Here is a 17157-nt window from a genome sequence, read left to right as displayed (position 1 = left end):
GAGCCGCCAGCTCAGCAGAGCTGTTTACAATACGACGTCGGTTTGTAATTAACTGGCATATTATTAAATCCGCGAGGAATCCCAGGAAGAAATTTCGGAAAAAAAACACAACAAAAACCCATAATTAGACATGGAGGATTTTATTTTATTTTTACTATTTTTTTTATTTTTAAGTCAAATAAACGTAGCTAGCATAGCAGAAGTGATATTTAAATAAATAATTAAATAAAATATGAATGATTGGTAGAAAAAGGTCGCTTTCTTTCTTACAAAGGGGCAATCTCTGCTGCGCCGTTATATTACAGTTGTTGCTTACCCATAACATAACATTATTACTATTATTAGTTGTAAATTTTTTATTTTATTTTTTGATAATAATATATTAGTTGTGAGTTTCTATATATAGATGGTCATGGTGGATTGGAGGCAATAATAAATTTCAAATTGGGAGCTTCAAAATTAAACTCAGCTGTCGTCGTCCAGTCCTAACAAGGTCCTGAAAGAAAGAAAGAAAGAAAGAAAGAAGTGAAGGATGGGGTTTGTGGATCATATTGCAGATATGTGTGCAGACATCGATACATCCAAAATAAAGACCAAAAAACGAAAGCCTATGCAGGTAATAACATCATCATCATCTCTCTCTCTATATATATTGGAATTAATCAATAAAATTGTTAAGTAGTTACCATATACATACAGACAGTGGAAATCAAGGTGAAAATGGACTGCGACGGATGTGAGAGGAGAGTGAGGAATGCAGTTTCCTCCATCAAAGGTAATAACAATCTCTCTTTCCCTCTCTCTCTCTCTCTGTGTGTGTGTGTCTCTCTCTATATATAATAATATATATATGTATATTATAGGGGCTCGGTCTGTGGAGGTGGACAGAAAGCAGAGCCGGGTGAGCGTGAGCGGGTACGTGGAGGCGAAGAAGGTTCTAGAAAAGGTACAGAGGACGGGGAAGAAGGCGGAGATGTGGCCGTACGTCGAGTACAAGCTGACCGCGTACCCCTACGCGCCGCAGGCTTACGACAAGAAGGCTCCCGCCGGCTATGTCCGGAACGTGGCGCAGGCGTATCCGGCCACTCCCAATGCCCCCGTCGACAAATACACCAACCTTTTCAGCGACGACAACGTCGACGCCTGCTCCATCATGTGATATGACGTCGTCTCATCAATCCGTTATATACTACTGTCCGTACACCTTAACTTAATTTTTTATTATTTGTTTTATTTTATTTTATTTAAAAAAAAGAATACAAACACTATAGGGTTTAGTTCGTTTACATGTTGTTGCATGTACTCTAGCTAGAGGTTTTCAATTCGAGTCTTTGTACATTTTTTGTTTAAACGAGAAGAGTTCTATAATTTTGAAAATTTAGAAACATTAATATATTTGATAAGATATGTATTTTAAAAAATTGAATTGGTTCGAAATCTCCAAATTTCAGTTTCATCTTCCATGAAAAAGTAGAAAATATTATGGATGTTAAATTAAACAAAAGAATTAAAATATATATATATATATTATACATATTTATTATATTATACTACTTACTCAATTCTCTATATCTTACCTAAAATATATATATATATTTCAATAATTTAACTAAACAAATAGTACACCTTATGTTGTTAAATTAAATATATTGGATTCTTTATAAACTAGATTTAGAAGGTTGTTATGACACTGTTGAACAACAATTTAGCTAGAAGCTACGCAGATGGTCACTGTATTGAAGTTGGTTGAAATTTAGCTATGTTGACACGACATTATTTAAAAATTTATCACAATTAAATTTTTGAAAAAATCACATCAATTATATTTAATTTTTAATAAAATATTAAACTTAATATTAATCTTTTAGGGTGTGTTTGTGGGGGCTTTTGGATTTTGAGTTGGGATTTGAATAGTAAAAATTTTGAATTTGAATAGTTGTATGATGTGATATAAATAGGTGTTGATGTGATGTTTTGAATGTAAAATTAATTTTTAGTATAATATAAAAAATGAAAAATAGGTGTTTGATTTGATGTTTTTGGGGAGAAAAAATTGGATGAATAGTAAAATTTTGTTAAATTTCTACGAACAATTGTAAAATTTCAGAAGTTTAAAAATGTTCAAGAAAAGATTTTGTTTTATAATTGCATATAATTCATGAAGAAATCTAGATTTTAGTCAGTATGTTGTTAGATTCCTTTAAAAAATTATAAGTTTTTTTTTAATTAAAATAATGCAATCACAATAGATTTGTTGACTTAAATGTTTTCTGTCAGATAATTTTTGTAAATATTATTTTTTCTAAAAAAAAATATACGTATGTTAACTTAATATATATATAATGTATTTTATTTATTTATAAAAATTAATTAAATATTTAATTTAAAATATATATTTACCCAAAAATATAAAATGAATAATTTTAAATTCCTGCAAGTCCTAGCCGCAGTGATCCCGGACAATCTTGACCTTCCTTCTACTGTAGGGCCCACAATAAAACATTCGATGGCCTTACCTTTTTTACGTAGTCATAGATTGGGCCTATGTATACTTTCAATATGAATTGGGCCATCGATACGTGAAGTAATGAAAATTAATTACTCATATAATGTAAAAAAAAAAAAATTAAAAAAAAAAAATTGATGTGGAAGAATATTTTACAGTTGATAAATTGTTTTTTTTTTTTTGTTTTTTTTTTATTAGTATAGCCCAGGTGCATGGGTAAGTGTGCCCTTAAGCAAGGGACAGAAAAAGGCAATGATGGCATGGGTTGAAACTTGGAAAAATTCGTGTAAGAAAATTATTTAACAGGGCTTGAAACACAAGCAAAAGTTGACTGCAAATTCCATGTGGGAAAAAGAAACTTGGGAACACAAGTAATGATGGCTTCCTCTGTTCTCTGTTCATGTCTGGTCTGGTCTCCAAGCAGACACACACACTTTTCCAGAACACAACCAAAATGAAATGGCGAAATTTATTTGAAAATTGAAACAACATTATTTACAGTAGTATTTGCACATTCTTACAACTGTTGGTACTTCTTTGTTACCCATCGATAATTATTTATCTTCTTACATGAAAACTTTCACTGCATGTTCTGGCAAAGTGGCGACACAAAATTAAAGAAACACATTTTGTTTGTTTTTCTTGTAGATCGTAACGTAGAGTAGCAGTCAGAGGCTAAAAAAATTTTGGTCAAAGGACAGCAAGAATGGCAAATTTGTTGAGGTTAATTTCTTTCACTAAAATGGCAAAATTGGACAAGGGCTTTATTTATTTCATTGGGTGTGAAAATCCCAGAAAAAGCATTCATAATACACAGACACACATGTATACATGCATACATATATATACAATAATTCTTACATTTCACTTTCTGCTGTTTGCACAAGACAGCAATTTTCATTCCTACTCATTTGTTTATTGTTCAATTTTATGGCAATCTCAAATTTGAAAAAAATCAAAACGTAATCTTGTCAGGCACTAACACCAAACGATCAAGATAATGGTTAAAAACAAGATTAGGGTTTCTTGGTGGAGTTTAATTGTTTATGTAGCAGTAATAAATTAATCACACTGTTCACGAGAAATGAAATCTGACAGTGGTTAGAAGTTAGCCTGTCAAGTCGCTGTTCCTTTTATTTTTGTTGTCTTTTTTCACAGCATTTTTAACGTTGAATCACATCATTTCAAATACCAGAGCAAAGACAATTAACCAATCCAGTTCTAGCAGAGTTCAGGACCTCAGCACCAAGTGCATCCATAACCATGGATTCCTTCGAACCAAGGGTGCAGATGCTCGAGGATTTTGAGGTCCGGAAACCCTCTGTAATAAAATACATATCTACTACTGACCTATGCTAGGCTAGACCCCCTAAACAAAGGGATCCTTTCCCATCAAAAGAAGAGTAGTGTTACTGTATAACCTCCAGCCTTTTTCAGCCCCTCCCTCCATCTTTCTTCTGACTTTCATTTTCTTGGTCGTCAGTCAGTTTCAACTTCTATCTTTTCTGCATTCTGTAACAGTGTCGTGTGTTTTTTGTTATTTTACCCAACCCTCAATGTTTAAAACCTATGTCTGTGGTGTTGAAGCTCACAAGGCAACGGGCAACTGATGCATATACATATATATATATTTGTTTATTGATTGTTTATTGTGATCTCTTATGAAAGTTGCTTTGTAGCTATCCATATAATCCCCTTCTGTAGCACAGAGGTTTCGTATTCATTTCGTAACATCCCTCAAGAAAATGACTAAAGATGAAGACTATAAGCTGCTCAAGATCCAGGTAGTTGTCTTTAATTTACTTTATAGTTTATGTACAGTGTTTGTCTTTTTTAAATCCCCCTTTTGCACCTTTTATGTAGACTTGTGTTCTCAGAGTAAACATACATTGCGAAGGATGTAAGCAGAAAGTCAAGAAACTCTTGCATAGGACTGAAGGTTAAATTCTTTATTATTATTATTATTATTATTTTATTTTTTGTTATATTGATGATTGATGTTTTTTGTTTAATTAAATTTTGAGAATTTGTTTAGGGGTTTACCAAGTGAATATCGATGTAGAGCAGCAGAAAGTGACTGTTTCAGGGAGTGTGGATTCAGCAAGCCTGATCAAGAAATTAGGGAAGGGTGGGAAGCATGCTGAGCTGTGGTCTCAGAAGAACTGCCTGAATCAGATTCAGAAGCATAAGGATGCCTGTAATAAAGACGATGGAATTGGGAAGGGGACGAAGTTGGGACAGGGACAGGGACAGGGACAGGGGCAGAAGGGTAATTTGGCTAAGGGTCTTGAAGCCCTAAAATGTAACCAGAAGTTTCCTTCGATTTCCGACGAGGATGATGAGTACGTTGGCACGGACGATGATGGCGACGACGATTATGAATTCGATGAAGAGGACATGCAGGTGCTTTTCAGGGAGAAATTGAATCAATTAGCTATGGCGGAAGCTGCCAAGAAAGGCGTCGGGGCTGCGGCGGCGGCGGGCGCCACGTCTTCCAACGCCGCCGTGAACGGCGGAGCTGGGAAGAAAGGGAATTGTAATCAGAATGGTGTGGGTAAACCGGGCTCGAATTCCGGAGGGATTCACCAGAAAACGCTGGCGGCTCTTCAGAGTGCCGCCGGGAACAGGAACGGCGGCGGGGTTTCCGGCGAGGGAAAAATTGGAAATGATATCAACGCCGTCCTGAACCTTGCCGGCTTCCATGGCAATGGTGGCGCCGCTTCGCATAATCCCGCCGCCGCAGCCATGATGATGAACATGGACGGAAATCATCAGGCGCAGTACATTAACCACCCGTCGTCGTTGATGATGATGAACAGGCCGGCGTTGCATCCGCCGCCGCCGCGGGTGATGTCGTACAACATGTCTCCGTCGATTCCTCCGACAACTGGGTATTACTACAACTACGGCCACGTCGGATACGGCGGCGGAGCTGATCATCACTCTTCTGCCGGCGGCCTCGTCTTCGCCGACGACGACGTCGGCGCTTGTTCGATTATGTAAGGTAAACGCAGAAGTTGAAATCGTGTCCAAATTAGGGTTTAAATTGTATCTTAAATTAGGGTTTGTATTTAAATCTCCGTTATGCTTTGCTTTGTGGATCACATTCTATTCGGTACGGACATTGCCAAGACAATGAATCAGTATTTGGATTAAGCAACAGATATTTCTACATATATAAAAATAAAATTATAAAAAATAAATCTGTAAGAAGCGAAGCCCAATTCTTTTCAGCCCAACCCACATAAGTTTTTATAGTAAAAGGGAATACAAGAAGTTTGAGGGGTAAGGATGTAAATTCAGGAAGGCAAGTTGTGAATCCTGTCTGAAACCTCATTAAAAGGTTTGGACACACATGTAATTCACATGTCCCCTAATCCAAAATGGAAGATGCCCCCACAATGTTCATTTCATGCAAAAACTGATTTGATTTGCAGCTGGCAATTCAATTCTATCTATGGTGCGACACAACCCATCATCCATACACTACCCACTACCCATATTCTCACGTCCATACAATACAATAATATATATCATTAACAATAATTGTTTTCATTTAAAAATAAAAAAATAAAAAAAGAAAAGAAAGAAAACCAATATTTATATTTATTCTTTGTGTGCTTTGTATTAGCCGTAATGCCAATTCTTGTCATATACTTACACTAACTAACTGACATGGGCTTTTTCAAAGTCACCTTAGGAATTGACTTTGTAGGGCTCACCAACTATTTATATGTATTTATTAGATTAAGCAAGTAATTAAATTTCATATATCTATGTATATAATGTGTAACACACAGCACAGGCTGCCAATGCATGCTTGTCCACTCACAATATTCTCCTTACAACTGTTTTCATTTGTTTCTTTGTATGAATTGTACCTAAGTTTTTCCTCGAATCTCGCCATTTCGATGTCTCTTAATTAATCTGACTTCTTCATATTATTATTTGTTTAATGATAAATTCTCTTCTCCATTCTTTAAGTTATCTTTTTTTTTTTTGGTAAATGTTTGATTAAATCAACCAAAAATTTAATTAATCTACAAATGAATGGTATCTTCACCGAAGCGAGGAAGCTCCAATGGCAAAAAGGTCATTTACTTAATTAAATTATTATTATTATTTTAATAAAAAGGGAAATTGCCAACTGTAAGGTACAACTCAGAAGCGCATAAGTCTCAGTCCCACATAGCGATAGCGGTGCGTCTCCATTACTCGCAATGTTGGAGTTCTGCTGCTGCATTGTGGCTGTAATTGACGCTTAATCCCAAGCAGACGCCATTCCTACGCCTTCTCCTCAATCATGGCTGGCGGAGAGACCACGGCGTTGGCAGCGGCGCCGGCCTTGCTCCGTTTAATTAGGGATATAGGCCGTGTCTCCGGTGCCGGATTTGCAGGGGTTTACAAGAAGGACTGTGCGGATTTGGCCCGCAGAGTGTCGCTGTTGGCGCATTTGATTGAGGAAATTAGGGATTCGGAGAAAGTTAGAAGGAATGACGGGGAGGGAGATGGATCTTCGTCTTCTTCTTCGTCTTCACGAAGTTCGTTTTTTTCTGATTTAACTGTGGCGCTTCAGGCTGCGAAAAGGGTGGTCTTCGCTGCGAACAACATTGAGAGCTCCGAGACTACCTCTGTAAGTTTTTCAATTTGTGCAAACAATGTTGATTTAGGTCGTTTGTTGAAGTTCCATAGCCTACATTGTTTTTGAATTAATGAATGGATGGATTGGAAGGGTTTTTGTACTGCTTTCAGCTTGCTTCTGTTGGTTTGACTCTGAATCGAGTTTTTTGGCCTCTGATCTAAATTTGATCCCTCTTTGTTCGCATCTTTTTGTTCGATGTTCTTCTGTTTATCTATGGATCAGCAGTTTTTACTTGAGATCAACTATAGTCTACATTTGTTTCTTGTTTTCCAGTGAGGTGTATGGGAATTACAAAGCTTATCTGTTCCTGAAATGTGGAGAATTGTACTTCTGTTGAAATAATCAAAGTTCTTGTTGTATTGTATCTACACGTCGAGTTATATTATGTTTGTTTGGTGAACTTGTGTTAATGTGGCAGGCATCTTATAAGGTTTTGTATTGTTTGATTTAAGGATGGAGCAACAAAGAAAATCTTCTTTCAGTTTCAATGCGTGACATGGAAATTGGAGAAAGCTTTGACTAACTTACCCTATGATGATTTTGAAATATCAGAAGAAGTGCAAGAACAGGTGAATTTTCGACATTTTCTTCATATTTGCTATCTGAACTAACTTGACAGATAAGTATGTGACATTTCTCTATGGCCTGCAGGTTGAATTGGTCCGAGTACAGCTGAGAAGAGCCACTGAAAAGTATGGTGGGCCTCTGAATTCAAGCTTGTTGAAGAGGACATTGTCACAGCCACTGGACAAAGAGATCGATCCATTTAAGCCAAGCTTGAAAGCCATTGGCACTCTGCGCGCAGAGAATGTCGATCAGGGCATCCAATCGAAAGTGGAAACTCAGTTTGAAAGTAACGGGATAGAAAACCATGCTACAAAAGACAATCAAAACAAAGAAAGTTTGAGGAGCTCAACCACATCACATGAAATTCAAGCTCCCAAGGATCCCAAAAATGGGAGGATCAAAATCGCAACATGGAAGAGTCTAGACGATTTGAAAAAGTTAGATTCTCCCGTAATTCCTGAGGATTTTCTCTGTCCTATATCCCTTGAACTTATGAGGGATCCCGTAATTGTTGCCACGGGACAGGTAAAATTCTTGCCTTTGATTTACTGTTTTTCGATAAAAATAACTTTGTATGTAATGATTTTTCTGCATTTCAGACCTACGAGAGATCTTACATACAAAGATGGATAGACTGCGGAAACACAACGTGCCCCAAAACTCAGCAGAAGCTTCGGCATCTTACCCTGACTCCGAACTATGTATTGCGCAGTCTGATATCTCAATGGTGCTTGAAGCATAATATCGAACAGCCGACTGCAATGATGAGCGGTAAGATTAAAAAGAGCGACGGATCGTTTCGTGATGTCACTGACGACATAGCAGCGGTCGAAGCACTTGTTCGTAAGCTCTCAAGCCGGTCCATGGACGATCGTAGAGCTGCAGTAGCTGAGATCCGGTCGATATCTAAGAGAAGTACTGACAATCGAATCTTGCTTGCCGATGCCGGAGCCATTCCGATTCTTGTTAGCCTATTAACATCTGAGGATGGACAGATTCAGGATAATGCTGTGACCTGTATTCTCAACTTATCGATCTACGAAAACAACAAGGGGCTGATAATGCTCGCAAATGCCGTCCCGTCTATCGTTCAAGTCCTCCGAGCTGGAAGCATGGAAGCCAAGGAGAACGCCGCCGCAACCCTTTTCAGTTTGTCTCTTGCAGATGAAAACAAAATCATAATCGGTGCGTCTGGTGCGATTCCCGCGTTGGTAGACTTGCTTCAGAGCGGGAGCGCCCGAGGGAAGAAAGATGCCGCGACTGCGTTGTTCAATTTGTGTATATATCACGGAAACAAGGGAAGGGCCGTAAGGGCGGGGATTGTGACGGCGCTATTGAAAATGCTGACAGATTCGAGTAACTCCATGATCGACGAAGCTCTAACCATTCTATCTGTTCTTGCCAGCCACCAAGAGGCGAAATCGGCGATCGTGAAAGCCAGCACGATACCCGTCTTGATCGATCTCCTGCGGACGGGTTTGCCTCGCAACAAAGAGAATGCATCTGCGATTTTACTTTCTTTGTGCAAAAGGGATCATGAAAATCTTGCGTGCTTAAGTCGACTCGGCGCTGTGATACCGCTCTCGGAGCTTGCTAAGACGGGCACGGAGAGATCGAAAAGGAAAGCGGCGTCGTTGCTGGAGCATCTTCGCAGGGCAGAGCAGCCATGAGAGGAGGTTATGTATTCATTTGTTCTGTGTATTTTTACCAGATCTGACTGTCGATATATCGACGACGATTACACAAATTTTTAAGGTGTGTGGAAGAGGAGGGATTCGTTATTGAAAAGCATGAGAAAGAAGCAAGTTTTCATGCTCCCCCTCTCCTTTGGTATTAATTTTAATTTACAGCGTTCTTGAGTGCCCCCAAATATTTGTTCGATCTGCTTATTTCTGTAAGTTATGACTTCCGAGATTAATTGATTGATGGTTTCTTCGATGTACGTACACCTTTTGTAAGATCACTACATTGATTCAAGTCGACGACATGGTTTCACCATTGGTGCAATAATAATAAATGTTCGTATCTTCTGATTATTTCACTGTTGCATAGTCTCCCAGCATTGTACCATATTTTATTACAGAAATCTTTGGGGACAGTGAACCTAGCATCTGACTGTATGTACAATGAATGGAATCCCTAAAAAAGATCCACATTTGTCTTGCTCTGCCACAAATCCTTCAAACAAATACATCCAAAATGTTTTCAATAATAAAATTGGTTGGTGGTGTCAGGTCAGCAGCTCGTCTTTATTGAAGAACAAACAATGGCCACAACAAACAGCAATGTAATTATCGAAGCCAGCTTCATCGAGCCATACACTTCTTACTCAAAAGGAAAGGATTGGTAAATTACATTGGTATGTTCGTTAGGACCAGTAGTTATCAGGAACTGTAAGGAAATATGTTGTCATAGCTTTCCTAAACCTTTTCTTGTACTGTTTGGGGGAAATAATGGTGGGTGAGGCATTCTTTTGGCCTCCCAGTATCCCAGCAGCTTTCACCCATGTCTCCAAGTGCTTGTCCCATGTGTACTGTCTCAAAATGTCGATGATCCCGACTACCAGCTCCTTCCGATCCTCGTCCACTCCGACTAATAATGAGTAATCCATCACGTCAACAGACTGGAAACCCGACAAAGAGATTTATTTAGTACTGAACAAGGAACAAGAAAAAGCCTGTATGGTTTTGGATCAATGCAATGAAAAGCTTACGGCTAAGAACGATGTATCATTCCAAATGGCCCTCTCGAGATTCCTCTTCGACTTGCTTCCGAGAAATATTGGATTTGTGTGTAGTGATTCCAATAGATTCATATCTAACAGCACTTCGTTTGCTCCGGTTGTGTCTGAATTGTAACGTGATCGCGTCGATCCCTTTAGGTCGTATACTCTGGAGATGTTTCTTTCGAAGAAGAGATTCTCCATCACCATGAAATCCATTTTCCTTTCCTTCCCACTTTTTAAGTTCCGGACAGTAACCTGGAGTTATCCGACAAAATTAGATTGACAGATTAGACATCACTTCAAAGTGTAGAAATGAGATCAAACCTGATACATGCCGAGAATCTTTGCAAGACAAGTCGGGCTGCCATGGTTAAGAGATTCGTCAAAGTACTTAAAATACTTTGGCGCGAATTCGCAAAACGAGTTCAGCTCTGTCTTGGTGACCTGTTTGATTACGAGGCGTTCATCAAATGACTTAGCGAAGTACACATTGCTCTTACCTCCTTGAGCACTCCATTTCTTGCATCGGCTCATGGAACGAATGAAATCCACCTTACTAGGACAGCACCTCCGCCTAAGACAATCAAATTGCTTCGCAAAATAACAGGTCACATAGAATCTCGAATTACCAGAGGCAGTCAAAAACTCATCCTCAAACGAAACTCTGAGATGGAAACGATTCAGATCAGTGTAGTGTGTATTCAATGCATCTTCGGAGCTGTAATTTTCACCGTCCAAGCTATAATGCTCTTTCGAACAAAGAGCAGATAGTATGATGCTGGTGGGCTCATCGTCATAAACTGTGATGACAGTACCATCCTGGACCATGAAGCAAGCTCCTTTGGGCAAAATTGATACAGATGGGATTAAAGCAGCTGAGCCATTTGATAACTTTTCAGATTCAGATAGCGCTACCGGAGAGGGGTTTGAAGCAGTATCCCTGAGCAAGTAATTACAGTCTTCCGAAGCATGAAAATATTGAAAAGGCAACAGATGTGACGCATGGGAGAGGACTTTTATGTTTCTTTCTAGAAGCCACTGAAGAGAATCGAAAGAGTAAACTCTGGCTGGTGCAAATGGCCTTCCAGCACATTTAGCTTGTGTATCAAGTGCAAATTCAGGCCTCCCTTCATTGCTATCTCCACTATGATCTTTGAGACATGTTTCAGGATCATTAGATCCAGTATCACTCAAAGATTTCAGATTAGAACTTCTGAGGGAGTTCAATAAATCCAGATGGCGACCCCAATCGAACAATGCAATTAAGAGAGAGTGTCTCAATTTGTTAATTTCAAGAATATCAACTTCTGCTTGATCCTGGTCCCGATTCCCCTTGTCATCTAGACATAGCATATCCTATACAGATATAGCAGTGGTAGGAACAGAATGCAATCAAAAAGAGCAATAACAGATAAAAATAACATTGCCATGAGAATTTAGAACTTAGAAGCATTGAATCACAATTAATGACTCACTTTGTAATATTTCTTTTCTTTCTCAAGTATGTGGTTTAGCTCCAAGATTCGGCCATGAAAGTTGCTGGCATCTGAGAACTCTTGCATGGAAGACCAGCTCTTAGATTTAATTTTTTGAAGAGCAGCCAAGATCTTCGCATACAGGGATTCTGCTGTGCTCAAAGCCTAAAACAAATGGTAACATATTAGCCACACTTGATGTATTGACGAATAAAAAGTCTATGTGGGTACTAAGATAACCTCAGATGCTTCTCTTCTGATCCAACTTTGTTCACCAGGGTGACGGAATTCAAGAACTGATGGTGGCAACTTGACTTTAAGAATATTAATGCTTGAATAGCGGAAGCAAGCAACCATATTTCCGAACCTGTTGAATGGAAATAAACAATAAAAGATCATCAACAACTTGAAGGTTAAGTTGGAAGTTGCACCAAGGTTCCATACCCATAAAACCAGAGGCAGTCCCTTTGAAGAGAATGACCACAGCTAGCAACAAGACTTCCGGTGGCATGGGTCGAAAAATTAAGCTGAAGAAACTTCCCAAAAGAAAGCCCCCAAGCAGCATCAGACATAACCACTCTGTGTGTAGCTGGTGGGACTCCTTCTACAGGTGTGCACCGGAGGCATCTGTGCCACATCCATATCTTGCCATCCTGTTCCCCGGGAAGCTTGACAGAGGGTAGAGATTTCACACTTATCACTAGATTGCCCTGCTGGTGAGTATAGCTTATTGAATGGGCATCGGCCAACTCCTTGCATGAAGGACAATGAGTGGACTGGCAACAAAAATCTCAACGAATTATAAGCAGATAGGAGTGGAGGGACAGAAAGAAAATGTAATGGACACTACAGTTAACCTTATCCAACAAATTACGAAGATATCTCCCAAGTGGTTTATCAGAAGAGCCATAGAATTTTATACGAAGGAGCCGTGAACGCTCGCATACATCTCCATTGAGGATACGGTGGCATGAGAAGGAAACTAAAATGTTCTGATTATTGCCATTAGTTGGAGAATATTCAATTGTGGTGTTGGTATCATCGGCTCCTTGAGCAACTGCAAGTCCCGAAATCTCACCTGAATGTCCAGGAGCTTGATCTTCTGGTTCCATTGGGCTTTGAATATTGATGCTCGGACAAGCATGCTTCGTGTCATCGACTACTGAATGATGTCCCAGTTTCTCCTCACATGCTTTGTACACTTCCTCCGTATATCTAAACAGATAGGGCACAGAAGAGTCATCATAACCAACTTCCTCGAGTTCATTCAGGGATTGCGGCAAGCTGAGCTTCGAATTCTGATCTACAGATTCAGCATTCATAAGAGGGACAGCTTCTCTGTAAGCAGTAGTCTCCACAGAATCTGGAAATGGGACAGTCTTATCATAAGTCACATGTTCTGCAGTAAAATGTGATGATTTCACTTCCAGATTAGGAAGGGTAGCGCCTTCATCTGCAAGAAAAGAGGTCTCGAGTAACAAGTTATAGGCAGCAAAGACAGCATATTGGACCACCTTTTTCACCTTCTTAAGTTCTTCATGAGATGCGCCCCTAAGCAGAACCTATTAATATCATGCCAAGAATAAGCTTCAGCATCTCTCTTTAAGCTTTAAACATTAACAAGAACATTACAATTTATCCCATTATTGGACAAGCGAACAATAATATCAAATCATATTGAAAAGAATAAAGCCATACAGCGGAAGCATGAAAACATTACCGTGCAACCCAAACGCCTTGGACAGCCTTCAAAATACATTAAGGTTTTCAAAGGTCTTTTGTTTGATTGATTGGCAGGTTCATGTTCTTCTAAAATTTTCTCCAAATGGAAGTGTTCACAGTGTCCTATTCTTGCCGCAGATAAATGATCAGCCAACTGGGTTATGGTAGCACCACTGCATCTTGCAAGACGCTCCAATAGTGATCTTTTGACATTCAGGACCAAAGAGATTTCTTTTGCCAAGAGTAGGTTTTGAGCAAACAAAGATACAGTCTTTTCCACAAGAAGGACATTGGGACGATGAGCTTCTATTTTTGCAACAGCTATCTTGAGATTCTCATGTTCCTGTTTTACAAACATTCATGAATCTACAACCAAGGCTGCAATTTAAATAAATTATACGATGACAAAGCTAGTACAGTTGGAACCTGTTGCAGCAATGTCCCGAAAGATGCCAGCTGATTAGGATCCTGTTGGTACTCAAGCGCTCCTCCTAAGAGAAGTAATCTTGTATTCTTATATTTAGAAATCATACGCTTATGCTTTATATTCTTCGTACAAACAACCCCTTTAACAAGTTTGCTGCATTCAGAAAACATCGAACTTCATGTCACAAGACTACCATATACAGTACAGACACGGGGAGCATTTGAAACATATTAACAGACAATATTTACCTCTCACTACACTGTCCTAAGGCAACACATTTAACCTTTACATATTCACATGGATCCATGCTACCGCCTTTATTAGTATCTGGTTTTATGAAGCTGGCAGCTTGCCATGCTATTGATGTTACTATGTTCAGCCAGTCCTCATAGCAGTTCTCTTCGCTAGGGATACCCTGTGCTTGCAGAAGCTCCAATACAAGAACTTTAAAATGCCCCGACACAACAGTTCTTAGGGATTCCTTGAGATCAACATGCTGTTTCTCCTTCTCCAACAATATACTACTGAGATCATCACTGGAGGAAAAAATTGCACAAGAGCCGCCTACTTCATCATTCTCGTCATCGTATGTAAATAAATTGGTTTCTAAAGAGAGGTCATGGGGTGGAGGAGGTAACCAAATGAGACTATTGGTTTCAAAGTCCAATGTTTGTTGGCTGAAGGGACCATAGATTTGAGTCCTTCGGCTTTCCAAATCCTCTTGCTGTACATATTGCCCAATGCTACTGGAAGTAAAATGGATATTAGAGGGGGTATCTGACGTGCTCAAACCGGTGGCCGTATAACCACAAAATCCATCCCTGGCTATGTCAGAAGCAAAATCACCATCAGAAGTATTATGAGTGTATTCACTTGATGTGCTGAAGAAGTTAGCAGCTATGGCATCTTCTTCTTCACTGTCATTGTACCTGCCAATAACATGATATTTGTGTCACTCCAAAAGGATTGCATAGCAGTAGAAATTCATACCAGAAAAGAAAACAAATGAATATCTAACATGAATATCTTCAATGAAGGCATCAACAAATTAAATTAACTATCAATTGTCAATACACTGCAACAAACAATGATCAGCCATCCTTTTTGATAGCCAAATACAGCTAGTACCTTCTTGGTGAGGCAGATACAGGTACCGGAGATGGATGGTCTGAACATGACTCATCACTGCTTCTACTCAATGCACCAGGCGAATAATCATCTACTCTCTCACCACTAAAACTCGGTAACAGTTGTTCCAGTCTTCTGAGTGATTCAGAAGGATATACTTTGTCACAGAACTTCTGGCCACTTTTGGTTCCATGATCAAGTCTGAAACAAAACTTACATGATCCGATGCCAACCATAATCTCACCAAGGATGGCTGCCTCCAAAGCAGCACTGTCCAGAACACATTTACTACACAGCAGCCTTCCACAGCTCCAACAGCGGTATTTATTACAAGAATTCGTAAAATTCAACCCACAATAGGAGCAGATGCTCAAATTGTTATCAGTCATATGACTCATATCTAAGCCACAGGACATGAAGTTTGTATCCAACCTTTCTTAAGAGAAAAAAAGAAACGAGCTATTAGCCTATTGATCGTTTCCTAAATTCAACAAAATGCAATCCAACTATTGAAATCCACAATTAAAAAAGAAAGTGGATTTCCTAAATTCTAATCTTCCTGCAGGAGATCATGTGTGCGTACACACGTTTTCCACCACAGTAAATTTCCCCACAAATCCCAGAAAAATCGGCAATGGGGGAAACCTACTCTACATGAAAGAAGAAACCCAAACAAAAGCACAAAAAGAAAACCATCAATGTAACACCACTACCATTCCGCACCCTAAATCCTGATATTAATCAAAGGACGAATAGCGTTAGAATGAAAAGCAGGAAAAGAAACAGTTCAGACAAGGTTCCCTTTCTAATTCTCGCACCAACACCGGCGGCGGCTCGCATCTCCATAACCAGTCGCTTCTTCAACGACAACAACAAAGCTTGTCCCTTCCATCCAACCACACTAGCTGTCATCTTCACTCCTCACACAACATTCTCCCAATCACAATCACAATCACACTCACACACTCACGTCATTCTCCCCTGCACTTTGTCCGCTAATCCCTCGCCTCGCATTCGAGTAAAACCCCACAACTGTGAACTATTGGACGACGAAATCCGCATTCGCTTCTGCTTCCTGGTTGAATTTTCCTTGACGGATTGAACGTGGAGAATCGAATGTCGCGCGATTGGATTTCTATTGGTCAGAAACGGTCTGGGGAGTTATAAAGGTGCCTTTTTTTTTGTACCAGAAATTGTGTGCGCCTTTTCCCACCGCCTCTTTAAGGTTACGCAATTTCCTTTTAAATTATTGTAGATAATTACAATTATTATGGAAATTAATTTTAGTAACTGCAAATACTATTACGGAAAGTAAGTCAATTTAGAATATATTTTAAATCTGGTGCTATTAATGCAGATATTATCAATTTAAAAGAAAATCCTATTCTTAATAACACGTTAATCCTATTATAATGATTTAAAATAATCATATACTATAAATTTATTGTTTAATTCTTGCTTATAAATATTGAAAATTATTCTAATTTGTTCAGTCCCTATATAATATTTTATATATTTAAAAGATATCAAAAAATAATATGACGTCGTGATGGTGTAGATTGGACTTGTGATCAGAGTTTTTTTTTTTTTTAAAAAAAAATTAATATATTATTACAAATGATATTATTCAATGATAACAATTATAAAAAAAAATATTCATATATTCTAATTTTTTGCCATTATTTCTAATTTAAGAAGTTTAAGAAGTTCCAATTTTATTCGGTTTTGTTTGGGTAATTCTACATTATTTACATAATTTTCTTTTATAATATTTTTTAAAAGAAAATTATAAAAACATATTCAACCAAAACAAGGACACAAATTTAAGCAAAAATAATAGAAATAGTATTATTATTACTAAAACTACTTTTTCACTAAACATTATTTTATGCGACCCATATGTATGGTTCATATTTTTCGTTTTCGTCCGTTCTACATAATTTGTTCTTTAATTTTTAGAAAATA

General features: G+C 38.5%; 4 protein-coding genes across 4 annotated transcripts; 3 read left to right on the top strand and 1 right to left on the bottom strand.

The window, feature by feature from the left end:
• The first annotated feature begins 425 nt into the window (after positions 1 to 425).
• LOC127261368 (heavy metal-associated isoprenylated plant protein 20-like) lies at positions 426 to 1403 on the top strand. The gene is made up of 3 exons (XM_051289696.1): positions 426 to 616; positions 700 to 775; positions 864 to 1403. The coding sequence occupies exons 1-3, from the start codon at positions 533 to 535 to the stop codon at positions 1157 to 1159; spliced, it is 456 nt and encodes a 151-aa protein (XP_051145653.1). The 5' UTR covers positions 426 to 532; the 3' UTR covers positions 1160 to 1403.
• A 2341-nt stretch (positions 1404 to 3744) lies between these two features.
• On the top strand, positions 3745 to 5672 carry LOC127260633 (heavy metal-associated isoprenylated plant protein 37-like). Its single transcript, XM_051288466.1, has 3 exons — positions 3745 to 4290; positions 4370 to 4445; positions 4542 to 5672. Exons 1-3 carry the CDS (start codon positions 4252 to 4254, stop codon positions 5507 to 5509), a joined length of 1083 nt encoding a protein of 360 aa, XP_051144423.1. The 5' UTR covers positions 3745 to 4251; the 3' UTR covers positions 5510 to 5672.
• Positions 5673 to 6679: 1007 nt separating this feature from the next.
• On the top strand, positions 6680 to 9653 carry LOC127260632 (U-box domain-containing protein 11-like). Its single transcript, XM_051288465.1, has 4 exons — positions 6680 to 7139; positions 7601 to 7717; positions 7800 to 8240; positions 8315 to 9653. The coding sequence occupies exons 1-4, from the start codon at positions 6810 to 6812 to the stop codon at positions 9383 to 9385; spliced, it is 1959 nt and encodes a 652-aa protein (XP_051144422.1). The 5' UTR covers positions 6680 to 6809; the 3' UTR covers positions 9386 to 9653.
• A 292-nt stretch (positions 9654 to 9945) lies between these two features.
• On the bottom strand, positions 9946 to 16367 carry LOC127260630 (putative 1-phosphatidylinositol-3-phosphate 5-kinase FAB1C). Its single transcript, XM_051288464.1, has 11 exons — positions 15193 to 16367; positions 14313 to 14993; positions 14064 to 14217; positions 13636 to 13980; positions 12773 to 13477; positions 12360 to 12691; positions 12156 to 12282; positions 11916 to 12080; positions 10765 to 11796; positions 10429 to 10695; positions 9946 to 10338 (listed from the first exon to the last, which is right to left on the bottom strand). The coding sequence occupies exons 1-11, from the start codon at positions 15606 to 15608 to the stop codon at positions 10084 to 10086; spliced, it is 4479 nt and encodes a 1492-aa protein (XP_051144421.1). The 5' UTR covers positions 15609 to 16367; the 3' UTR covers positions 9946 to 10083.
• Between the last annotated feature and the right edge of the window lie 790 nt (positions 16368 to 17157).

The sequence above is a fragment of the Andrographis paniculata genome, unplaced genomic scaffold (assembly GCF_009805555.1).
Source record: "Andrographis paniculata isolate CXL003 unplaced genomic scaffold, ASM980555v1 Contig62END, whole genome shotgun sequence".
In the NCBI taxonomy this organism is placed as follows: domain Eukaryota; kingdom Viridiplantae; phylum Streptophyta; class Magnoliopsida; order Lamiales; family Acanthaceae; genus Andrographis; species Andrographis paniculata.
Note: the sequence above shows the minus strand (reverse complement) of the source record. Positions and strands in the feature narration are given on the sequence as shown.

What these genes read in the sequence shown, in the direction of transcription:
- LOC127260630 (XM_051288464.1), bottom strand. Translation starts at nt 15,608, where the DNA reads ATGTCCTGTGGCTTAGATATGAGTCATATGACTGATAACAATTTGAGC. An exon ending in GACTGCCTCTGGTTTTATGG is followed by an intron (nt 12,283 to 12,359) that starts GTATGGAACCTT and finishes TCCATTCAACAG; the next exon opens with GTTCGGAAATATGGTTGCTT. An exon ending in TCAGAAGAGAAGCATCTGAG is followed by an intron (nt 12,081 to 12,155) that starts GTTATCTTAGTA and finishes CATTTGTTTTAG; the next exon opens with GCTTTGAGCACAGCAGAATC.
- LOC127261368 (XM_051289696.1), top strand. Translation starts at nt 533, where the DNA reads ATGGGGTTTGTGGATCATATTGCAGATATGTGTGCAGACATCGATACA. An exon ending in AAAAACGAAAGCCTATGCAG is followed by an intron (nt 617 to 699) that starts GTAATAACATCA and finishes ATATACATACAG; the next exon opens with ACAGTGGAAATCAAGGTGAA. An exon ending in TGCAGTTTCCTCCATCAAAG is followed by an intron (nt 776 to 863) that starts GTAATAACAATC and finishes TGTATATTATAG; the next exon opens with GGGCTCGGTCTGTGGAGGTG.
- LOC127260633 (XM_051288466.1), top strand. Translation starts at nt 4,252, where the DNA reads ATGACTAAAGATGAAGACTATAAGCTGCTCAAGATCCAG. An exon ending in ATAAGCTGCTCAAGATCCAG is followed by an intron (nt 4,291 to 4,369) that starts GTAGTTGTCTTT and finishes CCTTTTATGTAG; the next exon opens with ACTTGTGTTCTCAGAGTAAA. An exon ending in ACTCTTGCATAGGACTGAAG is followed by an intron (nt 4,446 to 4,541) that starts GTTAAATTCTTT and finishes GAATTTGTTTAG; the next exon opens with GGGTTTACCAAGTGAATATC.
- LOC127260632 (XM_051288465.1), top strand. Translation starts at nt 6,810, where the DNA reads ATGGCTGGCGGAGAGACCACGGCGTTGGCAGCGGCGCCGGCCTTGCTC. An exon ending in AGAGCTCCGAGACTACCTCT is followed by an intron (nt 7,140 to 7,600) that starts GTAAGTTTTTCA and finishes GTTTGATTTAAG; the next exon opens with GATGGAGCAACAAAGAAAAT. An exon ending in CAGAAGAAGTGCAAGAACAG is followed by an intron (nt 7,718 to 7,799) that starts GTGAATTTTCGA and finishes TATGGCCTGCAG; the next exon opens with GTTGAATTGGTCCGAGTACA.